Below are 17,574 nucleotides of genomic sequence, written 5' to 3'. Positions count from 1 at the left end.
GATTACAATACATTAAGAACGCACAAACTAAATTTCCAACCACACAAATCTTTGAAGTTGCACTCGAAGTGATGGTTAGATTTTCAAGTTAGACTGTAGTATATGCTCAGCAGTTTGAAAAGAAATGCCATTAATTTAGGCAAGGTTGGTGAAAAGTAAAACCTAAGATAGCTCACTATTCAGAAGAAGATTTGCCGATTAAAACATTAAATACCGATGAAAACAACTGTATGGGGCTCACATAGCCATATTTTGTTAGTAGGGGGCTGCAGGGACACGTATATGAGCAGTGCTCAGCAGCTGTCCTGTGTCAGATATGAGCTATATCCCAACAGCTCCAAAACAAGACCCACCACTGCCAGAGTTGAATCCATCAGCAAGACTCACTGTATCTCTGGGAGAGCAGATGTAAGAGAAGGATGTAAGAGAAGGAGTTGTGAAACAACAGCTGAGAAAGAAGAGTGAGAAATATAAGAGAAGTAGCCTTGCAGCTTGCAAGGTCAGTGCAGAAATAAGGTAAGAGGTGCTCCAGGCATGAAGCAGAAGTTTCCTGCAGGGCAGGAGAAGTCTTGGTGGAGCAGACTATCCATGAGCACCACACACAGAAGGTCTTCATGTGCAGCCATGAAGGAACCCATGATGCATGCAGCAGTGGATGTGTCTGAGAGGAGGCTGCAGCCCACAGACAGCCATGCAGGTGCAGCCCTGTGCTGGAGCTGCAGCCTGGGGAGAGGAGCCTTTGGGGGGGCAGGAGGGCTGAGGGAGCTGCCACATTTGGGGACCTGCGCTAGAACAGTCTGCTCCTGATGGATGGGCCCCTGAGGCATGGAACCACCTTGGAGCAGAACTTGGAGGGCTGCAGCCTGTGAGAAACTCACGAGACCAGTTTGGGAAGGATGGGACTCCACATGAAGCAGAGGCAGAGTGACCGACCATGGAAGAGCAGCATTATGGACTGACCACAGCCCCCTTCCCTGTTCCCTGCATCACTTGGAGTGAGAAGGTAGAAAAGGTTGGAGGCATTTTTAGTTGGCTTCTAATTCTCACTGCGCTAGTTTGTTAGAAACATGCAAAAAACAACATTCAGCTTCTACGTTTAGTCTGTTTTGCCTGTGACAGTAATTGGTGATATCCCTGTCCTTATCTCAACTCATGAGCCCTTTTTCTTCCTCTGTTCTTTTGAGGATGGATACTGAGAGAGACAGCTCAACTCCATCACACTACTATCAGTATGAAACCACTACCACAAAACATTTGTTGTAATAGCATTTGTATGTTAAATGTAAAAGAGCTATGATGCCTGAAAGAGGTAGAAGAAGAAAGTCAAAAAAGAGAGATCAACATCTCATCTGACAGGGCCATTGAGAATAGGCCAAAACAAACAAACAAACAAACAAACAAACAAACAAACAATAACAAAAAAGCAGAACAAAAAAGCTAAACAAGCAAATAAAAATCCACAAGATTAATTGCTCACATGAATTTCTGAAAAGCTGATATACCATGAAGGAGATGGTAAAGTAAATCCAGGGAGGTGTTACGGGTCAGTGATGTTACGGGTTTAAATGCAAAGTACCACTTTAAAAAAAATGAATTAGAAGAGATGGAAATAGCACAAAGAAACCATAAGAAGGTGAGAGAATATTACAGTGAAACATAAACAGAAATAAAATACAAAATAGAGCACATACAAAACTGTTCTCCCAATTAAAAAAAAAAGAAATAGAGAAAAGTTCAAGGTCTGAAAAGCATTTCTATCGATTTCCTCAGGCTAAATGACAGGAAAAAGATGCTTTCAATCTGTGCAGCCTACATATCTGGATAAAATTGACATACCTCCCAAGAAAGTGTACGAATTAAAGAATATCCTTTCAATGCTTTGTATTTGAGAAAAGAATTTCTTTTCTGAACTTTGTTTATTATAAAAATAAAACAAGAAATATTAATTTAACATTAAGAAAAAAATGTGAGGCCAAATATATTCTGTCAATTTTGTATATAAAATACAAAAATTAGAAATTAGAACTTTTTTGTACCTCTCTGGGGGCAGAACTCATTTGGTGACACTTAGTAGTGGTGAACATGGGTACTACATATCGAATCTGGCATTACACTGAATAATCTGCTGCCATGAAATTTGCAAATGACATCTGCAGATTTAGGAACAATGTGATATGCTCTTTAGAAAGGTAAAAAAAATAATAATTGTATTACCTATGAAATGCTGTAACTTATGAAAAATAAAAGCCTAGAAGTCTTTGAGAGAATCTTTTCAGTAACTGTGAGTATAGGTACATTTCATCACATGAAGAACCACAAGCAAAGGACAACAGCTTTCACACATCAAAAATAAAAATTTATACTCAGCAAATTAAGGCAGAAATAACTACTCAGATGAAAGGAGAATAACAGTTGAAGGTACTATAGAGAAGGGAAAAACTGTGTATAGTTTTTAATCACATATCATATATAAATTTTTTAATGAAAATTAACGTACAAAAACAGTCTAACAAGCTGATCAAGGATCTAGAAACCTCATCACTCAGATCTATGGGAAACTTCTTTAGTAGCTGAACCTGAATCAAGGCTGAACACTACCCTCAACCTGCTGCACTTCTCTAAATTTAATTAATTCACTAATTTACTGCTGAGACAAGCAAATTCTAATGTTGTGTTTCTTACCTTCTCTAAATGAATTACACCAAAACTCAAGTCAACAACTCCCCAAACCCCCAGTATTGTATCAGTTTTCAAAACTGATCTATGCGGGCAAATACTTTAACTTAAAAACATAAACACAGTCCAAAGACCATTTCTCCAGACATCCCATCACTTTGACAAACAGCTTGTTCCCAGTGTTAGAGGAGCTACTGTTGGCTGCATAATGAATTTTGTCTCCTTTAAAGTCTTTGGACCTTCAGGATTCTTCTCAGTTCTTAAAAACTAATTAGCAATTCTTTTAGCACAAGAGGCAGTTTCTGAAAATATCTTTTAAATAAAAGGAAAACGAAAGAAAGTTTTTGCCATCTAGTTGATACGCAGTACACAATGAATTCTAAAGCTCCAATTACAAAACCTCGCAATGACAGCAGAATTCCAGTGCTGTGCTATTTGTAAAAGTGCACAGAGGTTTCTTCTGTGTACAGAAAATAATAATATGAAATGTTGATTTGAAAGAAGTCATAGGTGTTTTGCTATGTTTCAAGAGAACCAATATTTCACACTAACAGTTTACTGGACACAGAACTGCAAAACGTCAAATATTTAGAAATATACACAGTATGCAATAAGCCATGTAGTTGCATGTTACAAACTATTAAGTAATTCTTCACTCTGAATTAAAGAATTTTATTTTAACATTTATTTCTATGTAATATTTAACTGAGCGTCAGAAGACTAAATAGGATACTAGAAGAGAAAAGCACACTGAAATCCGGGTACCTTTCAATAATACCAAAGAACAGGTTCTGCAAACAAGTTTAAGTTAGAGGCTGAGCAAGAGACTGATAAGTAAAGCACTGATTTTTACTGTAATACCCACCTCGACAACGAAAAGAACTGTGATGGCTAGAAGCTACTATGTGTAATGTATGTGCTCATTCTTCTCAATGATTCCAATCACACATCAAGATGAGAACAGCCAGTACTATCTCTCTACTATTTCTCAATTTATTTTTTTTTTAAATGATCAAGTAATTAAAATGTTTTCGTGGCTATACTTCCAGCATTTTCATATTTTCTGAAGTACATACACTTGAATTATTTGCAGTTAATTTTCAACTATTTCCTAACTCATGCTTTTATTTTATTAAAAGATGTGAACAAAGGCAATAACAACTTTGCACCTGATAGTTTAGATAAAACCTATTAATGACATTACAGCTTAATATCATCTTGGTTGTGATCTAGAATGGTCTCTTTGAATCCCTCTGAGAAACTGTCGCCCAAGCAGTATTCCTGGTTTTAGGCAGTCTATCTTGAAACTACCATTTTGAACAGGTTTTCTAGCTGTAAGTTTGTGCAGCAGTTTTTTGAAAGTTGTAAATTTTAAATATCTGTAATAGCCTGAAGCAAGGAGTTTCACAGCTTTCTAATTAATGTGTAGAACTACATTTTTTGAAGACATTGCCTTCAAATTTAATCAGAATAAACTGAAAATTCATCCTACTTTCCATGTCATTATTTAACAGACCTCACTCAGATCTGCATGTCATTTGCTTTCCTAGTTTGCCATTATCATTCCACCTACAGAAGCACTTCCATAGTTAAGCTGATCCTGCGTTCTTTCCTGAGCTTTTTCTGGAATGTATTTAAACCGTGCATGAAGCACAGAATTTACAGTAGACTGTCCTTATAATTCTAAAAACTGTTCACTCTTTTGACTACTGCATTTTTTAAAGTTATTTTGATTTGGCTTTTACAAAAGATCTTACTCCTGAATAGTCTGCTAAGAGCCGATTGTTTTACAGGCATTTAATAGCAAAAATGTTCAAGTGTTTTTTCCATTCAAATCATTTCATGGTTATTTCTAACAAAGCAGTACAATGGCAGAAAACACCCTTTCACAGTTCTTCTGCAGGATACAATTGCTTACCACCTGCTGGCTGAGGCCCAGCCAGCTCCTAGGCAGTACTTCCCAACCCCCAGCCAACACCCCACTGTTCTATAGTTTTTTTGCACGGTGCCACAGGGCATGGGATCTCCCTTTTGGCCAATTTAGGTCAACTGTCCTGGTTCAGTCTCCTCCAAGCTCCTTGTAGAACTGTGCAAGACAGGGGTCTGCAGGAGTACAAGCTGAGAACCTGAAATGTCCTTGGCTCCATACAGCAGTGCTCAGCAACAACTACAACATGTGTTATCAATGTTGTTTTTCTCCTAAAGCCAAAGCACAACAACACATCAGTCACTACAAAGAAAGTAAACTCCATGCCAAGTGAAACCAGAACGCGTGTTTTTAGAAGCTTACACTGTCTTTTAGTGTAAATTACACAACGTTCCATTCTTAGTTTGAAAATCAATTCAGTAAAAACAATGGACTCAATATATCTCTATTGCATTTCCTAAATTCTTCAATCTGCTTACAAAGATGACATGATATCTTTAAGATTTAAAGATTTTATTTATTGTTTATAAAGAGTATAAGTGAGAAAACTTATCAAATGTAATTGCTAACACGAAAGCTTTATAGCCACCATGGGACAGAGCCAGTAATGTTTCTACCTCTCCTATGCAACTTTCCTTTAGCTGGTAAACCTGTTTTTTTTTTTTACCTGGTAAACCAGGTTTCAAGTAAGCTCAATTCATCAAAAATATGTGGCCTCGTTCCTTAGAATACCAGCTGACTAGAATTTGTTGTTTTTGTCTGCAGATCTTTCTTACAGAAAGACTTAAAAGAGGTATGCCTTTGTCTTGCCCAAGAATTAATACCAACTCTTCAGCCTAGAGCTATCAATTTTCTATGAAGAATTAGAGTATAATTATATTTCTTCAACTGTCTATAAAGAGCACATAACGAAAATATGCATTATAAGCTAGTTGAAAAATATCTTTAAATCTTACAGTTCTGGAAATTAAAAAAATATAAACACCTACATAGAATTCAGAAGATATATGAACATTCTGTGGAGATTTTCTTGCATATTTAGGTATCACTCTATAGTCATAGTCACACATCAGTCATGTAAGATAATTCCTTTTAAATTTTATTTTTCTTTTTGCCTACTCTTGACTAGCTGCTGCCAGCTTTGTACCTCACTGACTTTTGCTACAAGCTTTTTCTTTTTATATTGAATGTAAAAGTGTTACACATCAGTGAGCCAAAGAAATCTCTTACCCATGTTGAATAATATGTGATTAACATTGCAAACTTTTCTAGAAATACTTGTTCCAGACAGTCTTTAATCCATGGCATCAAATTCCTAGTCCTGAATGTCCTACTTTCAGAAAACACTGATTAGAATCACTGAAAAAGAATATTTCTGGAAGGAGAGTATTCTGGATATTTCAGTAGATTCCAGGCTCATCCTAATAGTAATTCAATACTCACAACACAAGTCTCTAGATCCACACTTGCAGTGTCTCTTTCAAAAAAGGTAAGTTAAGCTGGTTAATAAAACCAAAGAACAACTTCAAATACAGATGCCAATTGTTTAGATATCTTCAAGATGAAACAACTTAATATTTGAAAAGTTAGACTATGATATTACAAATATTACAAGTAAACTCCTGTTTTTGTTGCAGCATTTGAGATTAAGTTTCTTCCCTATGTATCTGGAACTTTGAAGACAAGTTATAGCAATTTCGCAAAACATTACCTCTTACAGAACTGAACTGCTATCTGAATTGGATCTCTTTAAAACTACAACAGTAGGATTCAAACTAGTAATGTATGTAGAGCAATATGAAAATATGTATTTCCTAATAGTACTGCTTTAAGTATTGGATGTAAGTATCTTACCTATTTTTATCTAATTATCTATTTATTTTTTTCCCAACTCGAATTACTCCTTTGGCATCAAGAGAATTGAGAAAACACTTATTAATTCCTTCAATTATTTTCACTTCTTGAAGACTTGTAGATTGGCAGGATAAGAGAGAAGGCAACTGAGAACAACTAAATGGAAATGAGAAAAAAATTAGTCCTTGTTCTGGAAGATGGGTACTATAGCCTGACCTTTCACATATTAGAAAATACATTTTAGCAGTGATACAAAATCTCCAACACTGAAATTTCCCACTGGTAGAGTTCTTAGCACAATATCCTAAGTTGATTTAATGGCCACTGTATGAACTCATTTGGAATCTTACATAAAAAAAAAAATAAAAATAAAAATAAAAATTATTATCAGACTCTTGAGTGATATTAACAGGGAAACATAGCCAACTTTGCACAATACAGGATACTGTTAATACCAAATGAAGATCTATGTTCACTACTGGTTAGTTCTTATAAAATACGGAATATTTTTTCTGATGCTGAATAAAATAACCTAGCTTTCAGCTGAGATAAAGCTTTATCTGCATAGAATTTTCTAGGCATTTAGCATATTTGATGATTACTTTATTTTAATATTTACAGTGAGTATTGTCATACACCTGATATATATGAGATGGTTACTGAAACCTAAACACTGATACAACTGTCAATTGTTATTTGCTAACCTCTACATCAGAAGGTCATGGATGAGAATTTACTCAAGTAAAACATAAGTCTTACTTCAGAATACCTAACTGAAGTAAGGATTTCAGACTACCTCGATCTGGTAACAAAGATAACATACAATTCTTATTGAAATGATTTTAAATGAGTTAGTAGACATATGGCTAACAATAACTTATAAACAAAAGCAAATAAAGAAAATCTTCACAGTTCTCTGTCCATAGTAGTGATTAAGTCCTCGATTTTAGTGTTAGTATCAGCAAGTTTGAAGTGAGCCACATATAAAAGCTTAGAGTTATTGTATTACCATGCACATTTTGCACAGTGTACTGAAATGCATTCAGATTTTTCTATGTTAGTAAACACGTAGAAACCTAAAAATCAATACATGTAAGATAAAAGTAAGAAGTCCATTAACTCCAGTTCAAACCAACATACATTCAGTGATTAAAATATTGAGTTTACATGCATTATCAAAAAGAGCATAAAAACCCTAGTCTAGTCATCATAAATAATGCTATTTGTATATGATACAGTGGGTATTTATTCTTTATGTTTATATTCCAGTGCTAGACTCTAAAGTTCTAGCAGGCTGATGATTTGATCCAAGGTTCACATCCCAGAAATAAATGTAGATTTTAATGTCAACTTCCAAAAAAAAAAAAAAAAGAGGGTGGAGATGTGTGGGGGTATACATAGAAATGTATTTAAAAACCACTTTTTTTCAGAAAATATTCACAAATATCTGAGACATATAAGAGTAGAACTTTATACTGAAACAGCCCAGATACAGTTCAGAATTCAGTATTTAAAGTCTGATGCATTTATCATTATACTAATATCTAAACTGTATTAAAAACTGCATTTCAGTACACTCAATGAGAAATTGGCTACACTATAAGAACACTGATAATAGCGTTATCTCTTCTGTTCCAGTGAATATAAGCTCAAAGAGGAAGCTTCCTCTATTGACAATTCAAAGCCTTCTTGAGTATTCACATTATGACTCTGACACTTGCATGACTGATAAGAGACAAAGTCAGAAAAAGTTTGAAGGTTAGTCTTTTGTCTCCCTCAAAACTAGTATTTTTAATACTATCTAGCAATCCTTTTCTAGCAAAGTCTTTTGAGAAATACACTACCTTTTTAATAGATATTAAAATGCAATTTCTGTATGTTTGAATGTGTCCTATTTCACTTTTTTTAAGCTGGACAAATTAAAATCATCAGGAATAACAGAACCATCTTTTAAACTGAAAGGAGAAATATTTAAATTATTAAATATACACATACACCTATAAACTGAAGTATTTGTTAGTTCTGTTAGAAGAATGAGCTTTTTCCTTTATGTCTATGAAAGAATTTTTATTTCTTGGAGTAATAAATGTTATCCTTTTATAGTTCAGTGTATTACGTTGTTTGCAGTTAAGACAAAGAACAACTACAGTAGCAGCAGTTGTTACAGTCTTTCCTGCTCAAGGACTGGGGATCACTATTTGTCTTTGTGGCATTTGGTAATTAGCCCTTCATCAGCAATTGTGAAGACAAAAGGAAAAAAAAAAATCACCCCAAACAAAACAACAGTCAGAGAACACAAAATATTACTGTCTGCATCACAACCTCAGAGATGCAGAGGAACAGCTCTATAAGAGAAGCCTAACATAGATGATGACTGCAGTAGCTGCTAAGATAAATGTTGACACATCTCAAAGTTACTTCTAGCTGTGCTTTTTATATACACATACATCAGCAAGAAACAGATTTGAGGAACTATTATCAGAGCGTATATGGTAAAATGTAATACATGCCTCGACCCAGGAACAAATACAAACCCGTGTTTGGAATATCTCCATGGAACTGTAACCCCCTGCTCATTATCACCCTTCATATCAGAGGAAATACCAATACTTGAAGACGATCATCAATACTGATGCAAGGATGCTTATGTTTAGCTGCTGCAGACTCCCAGGCTATTTCTATGAGCAAGTAGTGCCTATTAATTCTCAGAACCTACTACCCAGTCTACATATTTCAAGTGGTTCTACTTCACAGTAGTTTCTCTCTGGTTCTATGGACTGACAGAAACAGCAGCAGCATGAAGTGTATTGAGTGAACTCCTGGAGTCCACCTTTTATCTTCATTCAAAAGAAACACATTCCATGAATCCTGTGTAATGACAACCAAATCACAGAATCATGATTCAAGCATATAAGGTGGAAATTAAAGTGATTAAGGTGTTCTAATGAGCACTCCTTATCTGAACTAAGTACTGATGCAGAAAAATGGAAGTGAGAAAGTAATACGCTGAGCTTCAGAAGAACATTTCGGGCCCTGGCGAAAGAAAAAAATTTCAACATTTCAGCAGATAACACAGGCTCCATTCATGGTGGGGGATTTCACAAAGCTGAGCAACTGAAAAGCATTTAGAAAAAGAACTCCTTATTATAGACATAAGACTAATTTTCTACATAGCAATTGAAATAGATAGTAATAACAGCAGGCATCACTGATATGTATGTGACAACTGGCAGATCATATATTCAGTCAGTTCAACAAGAAGCAATACTGTTTTGAATACAGTTTTCATAAGAGAAAAGGTATTGTGAAGTCACAGGAAGTATAAAAATTGCAGAGAAAATGATCCATATTAATTCAACAAATTAGACTAAAAGATGAGCAATAACACGATTTCATTTTTCAAAAGAGGTCAAGTGAAATGAAAAATTAATGAGGGAAGTCATCTATACTAGAAAATTTGGTGAACTGAGTGAACCACAAACTAGCAGTTATAGTTCCTCAAGCTACCTTGGATCTATATCCATTTAAATAAATAAATAGATAGATAAATAAATAAATAGATGAAAAGATGATTCAGGAATGGATTCCAGACCTTGCTAATTAATTATCCCTAAAGGAATAACAATGAACCTTAGGGAGAGTGGAAAAGAGACTGATTAGCAAATACATTTCTCTCCTAAAAGGTCAGAAAGCTTGCAGATAAAATGAAAGTTGTCAAGAAGTAAGCTGAGGTAACTCTGCAAATGTAATGAAAAGAGATAGCTCATATTTCAACAACTGAAACAGAGAGCAAGCAAAGAAGTTAATATGCAGTAAAAAGTGATAATGACCTAATTTCTGAATTCCATTTTCAGCAATGCTACTGATGAATAAAAGGCAGCCAGAGATTTGCAGCTGACAAAATACATCTATGCCATGCTAATGGCAAACTCAAAAAGCCTAATTTCAAATGTAGTACCTTAAATCCTAAAAGTAATGTTATTTTTTTATATATTTATCCTGAGTCTATCAGAGTATGCTAGTGTGTATCTATGGATTAGCATACATGGAAAACACATGGATTCGGAAAGCAAATTTAGCTTTCATTAACTTGAAATGCTTTTGGATGAATCTGAAATAGAGAACAATTAAATGTATGAAGGAACATGAAAAATGAGATGAAGTAATTATTCCAAAGAAATTGAGACCATATTCAGCAGACAAAATATGTTTCACAAGGCAACTAATCCTCATGACAAACAAATGTGGTACTACTTTTCTAGTCTTTAGTAATTCATTCTGCTACATTTAAAGCTAGAAAAATGGGTTTAAAGCAAACATTACAGAACACTGAATACCTGGCTGAACTGGGTTTTAGAAATATTTAACAGAAGCCCACATTTTGAGACTAATTTATTAAGTATCAGGTTATTGACATGTAAAAAAACAGGTACTAACAAATTCAGCCAACATCAGAAAAAAATCAGATTTAAAAACAACGCTACATTACACAGGAAGAAATGAAAGCTATTTGCTTGGGAAGTAAGAAAATTTCCACAAATTATGTTCTCATCTGAAAACAACAGAGAAAAGTGAATATGAGCATGTTCTTAATTATTGTGATTTGCCCATCAGAAAATTAAGTCAGATTCAGGACACAAAACATACTTGCAATATATTAATAAACTACCCATCACCTCTAGTGAGGATTTGTCTATAATGAACAGGAAGCAAGTCAAAAGAACAAAATACTATTTTATCAGAAAGAAGAATTTGTCTAGGCTTTAGAAAGTGAAGGCCAGCGGGAAGGGTATCTATAAATGTACACAAGAGACAAGAAGGAATTCAACTCAGAGGCAAGCAATGACAAATAAATGGCAAATCAGTCAAAATTTTTCATCAGAATACAAAGTGCTACAGTAGTGCTCTGAAATGAGTGTGGGAACAAAACCTAGGTTTAAGATTTTGATAAGATGCACTTGCCCATGACTGGTCATACAAGGCCCCTCCTGCTTCTAAGTTCTTGCACACTTAGAATTACAGGGCTATAAGAAATGGATGTTAATGTTAAAAATATGAAATGGATGTCAATGTTAACAATACTGAGAAGCAAAGGAGAAGAAAAAACTCAAACTAGTATTATAAGTTTGGACTGCACTTACTAACTTGGTAGTATACTCTTTCTGTAGGAAGTGTTCTCCCCCAGATTGCTGTGCTTTTACAATTTCAGTTGATCTGTCTATTTTCAGGATTCCATCCTATCCCAATTACTTCCACTTACTGTAGTATACTTCTGGTTAAATACACACTCAGAAGGCAAGGTACCCATTATTGTTTAGATTCTCTCCAGATTACTGCCACACAAAATGGCTGTGAATACTAATATGCCCAAATATTTCTGCATATTTCCAGAGCTCAGTTTTGAAGTTCTGTTTTCACACACAGAATAGCAGAAAGTTTTAACACAGAGAAGTATCTGCTATATAAAAGGGAGGATCCTACTGCTTATTAGAAACCCAGAAGTACAATCTGTGTATAGAATAAGACTTTTTAGTTTACCTTTTAATTTAGTCATCTTCTATAATTTGTTCCTTCAGATAGTCAGTAAACATGAAAGATTAGTTAAAGAAAGGAATAAATATTGGCACGAGAGCTGGACCAATCAGACTAATTTGTTTCTTTGAAAACATATACAATACATTTTACATATATATATCAAAATAGCAAGTAGTAACTGTTGATTTCCAGATTAAAAACAAAAGTGAAGCAGCAAAATTCAGATATTACTTCAAATGCCTGTTCTTTCTCTTGACATTTTTCACAGGTGTAAGAAAAATCTAACACTGTTACATTGAAATGACAGTATTTCCAATGTTTACTGGAAAACTATATGGAGACTGAACTGCTCTTCAACAGAAGAATATACTAGATCTTTAACCCTGGAAGTCTCTGAAGGATAGAACATATTTTGAAACTTGAATCATCACACAATGTTGAAATTTTACTGCAACAAAAGGAACATCAATATCCTTTTGTTAAAGGTTATCTGGTTATCTTCGGGAAGGGAATATGAAATATTCGTAAAATAATCTATCAGATTTAGGAAAAGACAACTATGCAACAAGGAATGCTGGCAGAGTTTTCTCTCTCTTCTTTCCTCACTCCCTCAAACTTGTTTAAAATATTTCCTAAGGTTTTAGAACAAACAACAATCTTAAAGTACAGGAATAACATCTGCTCAGTTCTATTCAGCTACAATGAATATCATCTCCAGGCTTAATATCTTTTTCTCATTTCCAGTGTGAATAATTTTGTGATCTGATAACGACACCACCACTTAAGAAAAGACAGACTTTCAGAAACTCTGAAGAGGCATACTGCTTGGCAAAGTTTAATCATATTAAAGTCAATGGTATCTGCCAAACAGGATAAAACTAACCTTGTCTGTTCTTAAAGGAAACAAAATTTAAAAGGATAAAAAAATTAAATGGAAAGATAAAATATAGTGGGTTATGAGCTTTGCAGCTTCACGTAGTTGAGCTTCATCTGACTTCTGATATAAAACTCTTCTGCACAGAACAGTTTGTTTTCCAAATGAAACTGAATTGCTTCTAGAAGACTATCAACACATACTTAAAAGGAAGGGGGGCAGTGGGAAGAACTGTTTATTACTTGAAAATACTGATCAATTAAAATTGAATTTCTATTGTTATGAGTAGCAATTAAAATCTGGCTGGTATTTTTTTTTGTTTTGTTTTTGTTTTTTAATTGGATTTTATAATGACAAAATACTTGCTGCCTGCTTGATTGTCCAAAATCCACTTTTATTTGATGAGAATGTGTTCTATCTTTACTGAGCCAAAATACAGTACTGCAATAAAATGAGCCTATCTAAACTTTTACAGTATGCATGCGTCAAGAATTGATAACTTAGAGGTTCCTATCTCTCATCTAAAAAAAAAATTTGTCATGAGAACTCTTACTTCCTTCTCTTCCCACATTAAAAATTGGGTGCAAAATGTTGGGTAAGATAGCCCTTTTCTTATATCAAAGTAAAAACATTTGCTGTAAAGAAAGTTATTGAAAAGCCAACATGACTACCCCTCCTTCAACCTCAAAACATTAGGAGGGATACATCTGTTAATAGTTTTCCAAACGCTACAATGTCGTTCATTTTAATGCGCTGAGAATTATTTGATACTTTGTTTTCTTTTACATTAGCTCCACTCCTTACACTGCCAATTGCTACAGTTTTTCTCGACTGAATCAGGATGAAAATTTTAAGAAAAGACTAGAGAAACCCTTCACTAGAAAAAGTTTCTAAGAAAATTCAGTTGTGATGACTACAGAAAATCTATTTCATTGAATAAACCCTAAGTAAATAACCTACTTCTCACTTCTATCAAGTATATTAACATGATTAGCTATTCCAGTAAAAAAAAAAAGTATTAATTTCAATAGTACATTTATAATTATTGTTGATGGACGCACCAAAACATTGCTATGGTACAAGGTTAATCTGGATATCTTATGTTAGACACTGGGACAATCACCTGTGTGAACTTTAAAAAAAAAAATCCAAAAGAAATACATAGTATAAATATATTCTGTCACACAGACATTTTTATATATTGAAGCTGAACCAAATAACGTGGCCACTTTCAGAAAAATCACTCATTCCAAATACAGTCTACATGTATACATATTTAGACAAATGCTGAAAGCAAAAAGACAATTTACTATGATCTACTGAGCTCAAGAGGGAAGGTATTTCTAACGACAGTTCCAAGAAATAGTTCAGGTGGTTGTTTTGGTGGTTTGTTTCTGCTTTCGTTTTTATTAGATTTAGATTACATCACATGAAAATTGTTTTTGCTATTTGCTATAGAAAGCTGCTGTGAATTCAGTATCTTAATAGTCCAAGTATAAATTTTCATAGAGTACCTTATGTTTACATTGGCAAATGAAAAAATGTATCAGAGAGGTCAAACATTTTTACTTAACTACAGAAACATACAGATTACTAGACATCCCCATCTGGGAGACAATTTGAAAAGTAATATTTCGAAGATGGTTCCTGAATAAAAATCTTCCCTTTTAAAAATGTTACACAATATTGTAATGTAAAAGACATATTTATATTTGATCTGATCCATTAAAAGAATACCAAAACATATAAAAATTACTTCCTAACAACACACTTTTTGTTACACTTGAACAGTTTTAACAAGCTTTTAAAATACAAGACACAGGAAAAGAATCCAATTAATATAGCTGCAAGCAAAACTATTATCCATCTCACAAAGCATCAGCTTGTGTAGAAAGTCATCTACTATCTGACAAGGAAAATACAGTATCTCCCCCTGCACACAAACTTTCCAAATTCTAATAGTTTCTAAATAATGAAGGAAAATTATAAGCTTTCAAAACCATTTTCATTATTTTTAGATCAAGCTTGTTCTTCAACTTGTTATCCAAAAATACAACAGATAACATCAAGACAGAAATCTAGCACAACTAGTTTGAACTAGTTTGGCCAACAAAAAGCAGAACTGAAAGATAGTATATGAATCCCAAAACTAAAATTAGCTGAATGCAGGGATAAATACAGAAAGCAACTCCAGAAACCTCACTAAGAGAGCGTATCCACTTTACAGAACAGACCTACTCAGAATTACAGAAATATGGCTTAAAAGCTTCATTGCAAGAATATAATCACAGAATCAAAGTAATTTTGGTAATCAAGCAAAGAACCATAAGCGCAGAGCTGAAGTTAAAAATTTTAAGAAATGTTAGCAGTACTTCTACAATAAATTGATTCTAGGAACTACTGTTGTCTAAGGCAAGCAAACAAGTGCTTTTTCATCTTTTTTAAAAAAATTTTTTTTTTTTTTTTAAAGGAATTTAAGGAAGAGAAATGAAGTGCCAACTAAAATTATGACAAGCACTAAGCAAATAAATGGAGATGGCAAGAAACAGTTTATGATAAAGACAGAATATTATCCCTCTCAAAGTCTGGTGGCATACTAGACCCTACAGTAGAGAATGAACTACTAACTCTTAGGAAATTCAAAAAGCTAAGAATTATGAAGTTGAATCTAACAATAAAACAACTAAGCTTGGTGAGCTATTCTGTGCCTTCTGTTGAAAACAAGAGTTTAAATGTTAAGATCATTGAAAGCAGTTTGTCAGTACTGTACACAAGAAGTCCTTGTATTGACATGTAAATTTGGAATTGGTACTAAGTCTTCAGCACTGGAAATAAAGCAGTGAGTTAAATTTCATTCAGATATAGAAACTGCAGTTGCAGACAATACAAAAACAATGCTTATTATTATTATGGCTGAATATATTTTACAGAAGCATTATATAAGCAGCTCTGTGATTTAAGATTTTGAGGAACATAGACGACTGTCAGATAAAATGAAATGGGAACATATTAAATAATGTTTTCTTGAAAAAAATGTCATGTAACGGTCTGCAAAACACTTAAGCTTCTAGCAATTGTAAAAATCAGAGCTTTAAGTTGCAACACTACTGGTCAGTGATATATTAAATTAATCAGGAGCTTGGTGATCCTGTGTTTACCTACATCCTTTTAAATTTTTAGAATTTGACTTTTTACATACTGACCAAAGTAGCTCCAATGAGATAAGAGCACTGACACATGAACACGTGGAAAGTGAAACAGAGAATCAAATTAACCTACCTGAAGACATCTAGAGGAACAAAAATAGATAAGTAGACATGTTGACTAATACAGCAGTTTAGCAACTAGAATTTAAGATCATTGTTATGGTTATTCTCATTATTTGGTTGCTTGTGTTTGCACTACCAAAGTAGCAGCTTTTATAGTATGAATCTGAGTTCATGCTATAAAAAAACAAAACAAGATGGCAAAGATTGAGAAAGGACAAAAGGGATATTTTTAAATGATTTAAGGTAGATTACACTTCAGAAACAAGTCTTTAAGAAATGCACTGTATAAACCTAGGTATGGTAAAAGACTAACAGAAATGGTTCTTTTTTTTTATGCAGTATTTCTCTTTCTGTCACTCTATCGGAAAACTTCGTAAGTTTATTACTGCAAGGCAGTAACGAAAAATTTTAAACTTTTATAAACTGTGTTTTACAGAGATTATTTACCACATTACTAGCTCTCCTTCTGCATAACAAGGTTGACAGACTGAATTATGCCATTTTATGATCTCAGTATGATGTTACATTCCTGATACAAAGCAGATCAGTAATCAAAACATCTTTTTTTTTTTTTTTTTTTTTTTTTGCAAGTGCAATTAAGACACAGAGAGAACAAATTTGCTTTTAAGTTCCAAGATATCAGCCAATCTCTTTTAACTAGTGATTGTCAAAGCTGAACTTGGCTGAATATGCCATACATTTACAGAAAAGGTTCCTGCCTAAGTTACACAACAATTTATTAGAAAAGTAGTAAATAAGGAAGAGTACGAGAAACTATACATGGTCCTCTTTATCTGCCCTGTCCCAAAGTAGGCAAAGAGTTTCTCCTTGTGAGCTCTGATGAGCATTTGTTAATTTATAAGCAGAAAGGAGCAAGTATGAAAACTCTTTCAAAGACAGCATAATAAGAATATAATATCAAATCCAGGAGTGTTCAGTTAATGGTAACTTTCCAAGAAGCTGATAGAGAACTTAAGTTAAATGGCAAATATTTTAATGTGTTTCTTTTGTCAACTTTTCTAACTAAAATGGTTAAGACGAAGAGGTTACAGATCTCAAAGGTTTGTGTAAGTTAAAAAAAAATTGCTTTTCACATTGAAAGAGAATATGTTTCTACAAAATGACAAAACCCATTTATCACTGAGCAGTGGAAACTGTGTGCTATGAAACACTTTCTAGTACATTCACTGCAGCTGGAAGCATAATAAAAGAATTACAAAATTTCATTGTTCAAATCAAAGGCAGTAGAATTTTTTAAAACATCAAAAATTCTGTAACAGAGTATGCTTGGAATTTGAGACTTCAGACTCTGGCCCATTGTCATACAATGCAAATATCTGTAGTCACATACTCAATATAGTAAGTGAAATCCTCCCCGCCGCCGCCCCAGGGGGGGGGGGGGGGGGGGGGGGGGGGGGGGGGGGAGAAAGGAAAAGAGA

At 34.0% G+C, this 17,574-nt stretch overlaps 1 protein-coding gene across 1 annotated transcript in view; it reads right to left on the bottom strand.

Moving 5' to 3' along the window:
- TUSC3 (tumor suppressor candidate 3) overlaps positions 1-17,574 on the bottom strand; it is a 107,129-nt gene that overhangs the window by 32,254 nt on the left and 57,301 nt on the right. The window contains exons 7-8 of the mRNA XM_042812293.1: positions 5,617-5,653; positions 961-969 (exon numbers count right to left, since the gene is read on the bottom strand). Of these exons, the coding sequence (XP_042668227.1) occupies positions 961-969; positions 5,617-5,653 (46 nt within the window). The remainder of the gene's footprint in view (positions 1-960; positions 970-5,616; positions 5,654-17,574) is intronic.

This window comes from Centrocercus urophasianus, unplaced genomic scaffold (genome assembly GCF_019232065.1).
Source record: "Centrocercus urophasianus isolate 14NV4802_14NV808 unplaced genomic scaffold, USGS_Curo_1.0 seq_13, whole genome shotgun sequence".
NCBI lineage: Eukaryota > Metazoa > Chordata > Aves > Galliformes > Phasianidae > Centrocercus > Centrocercus urophasianus.
The sequence above is the reverse complement of the archived record's forward strand: the minus strand, read 5'-3'. Positions and strand labels throughout refer to the sequence as shown.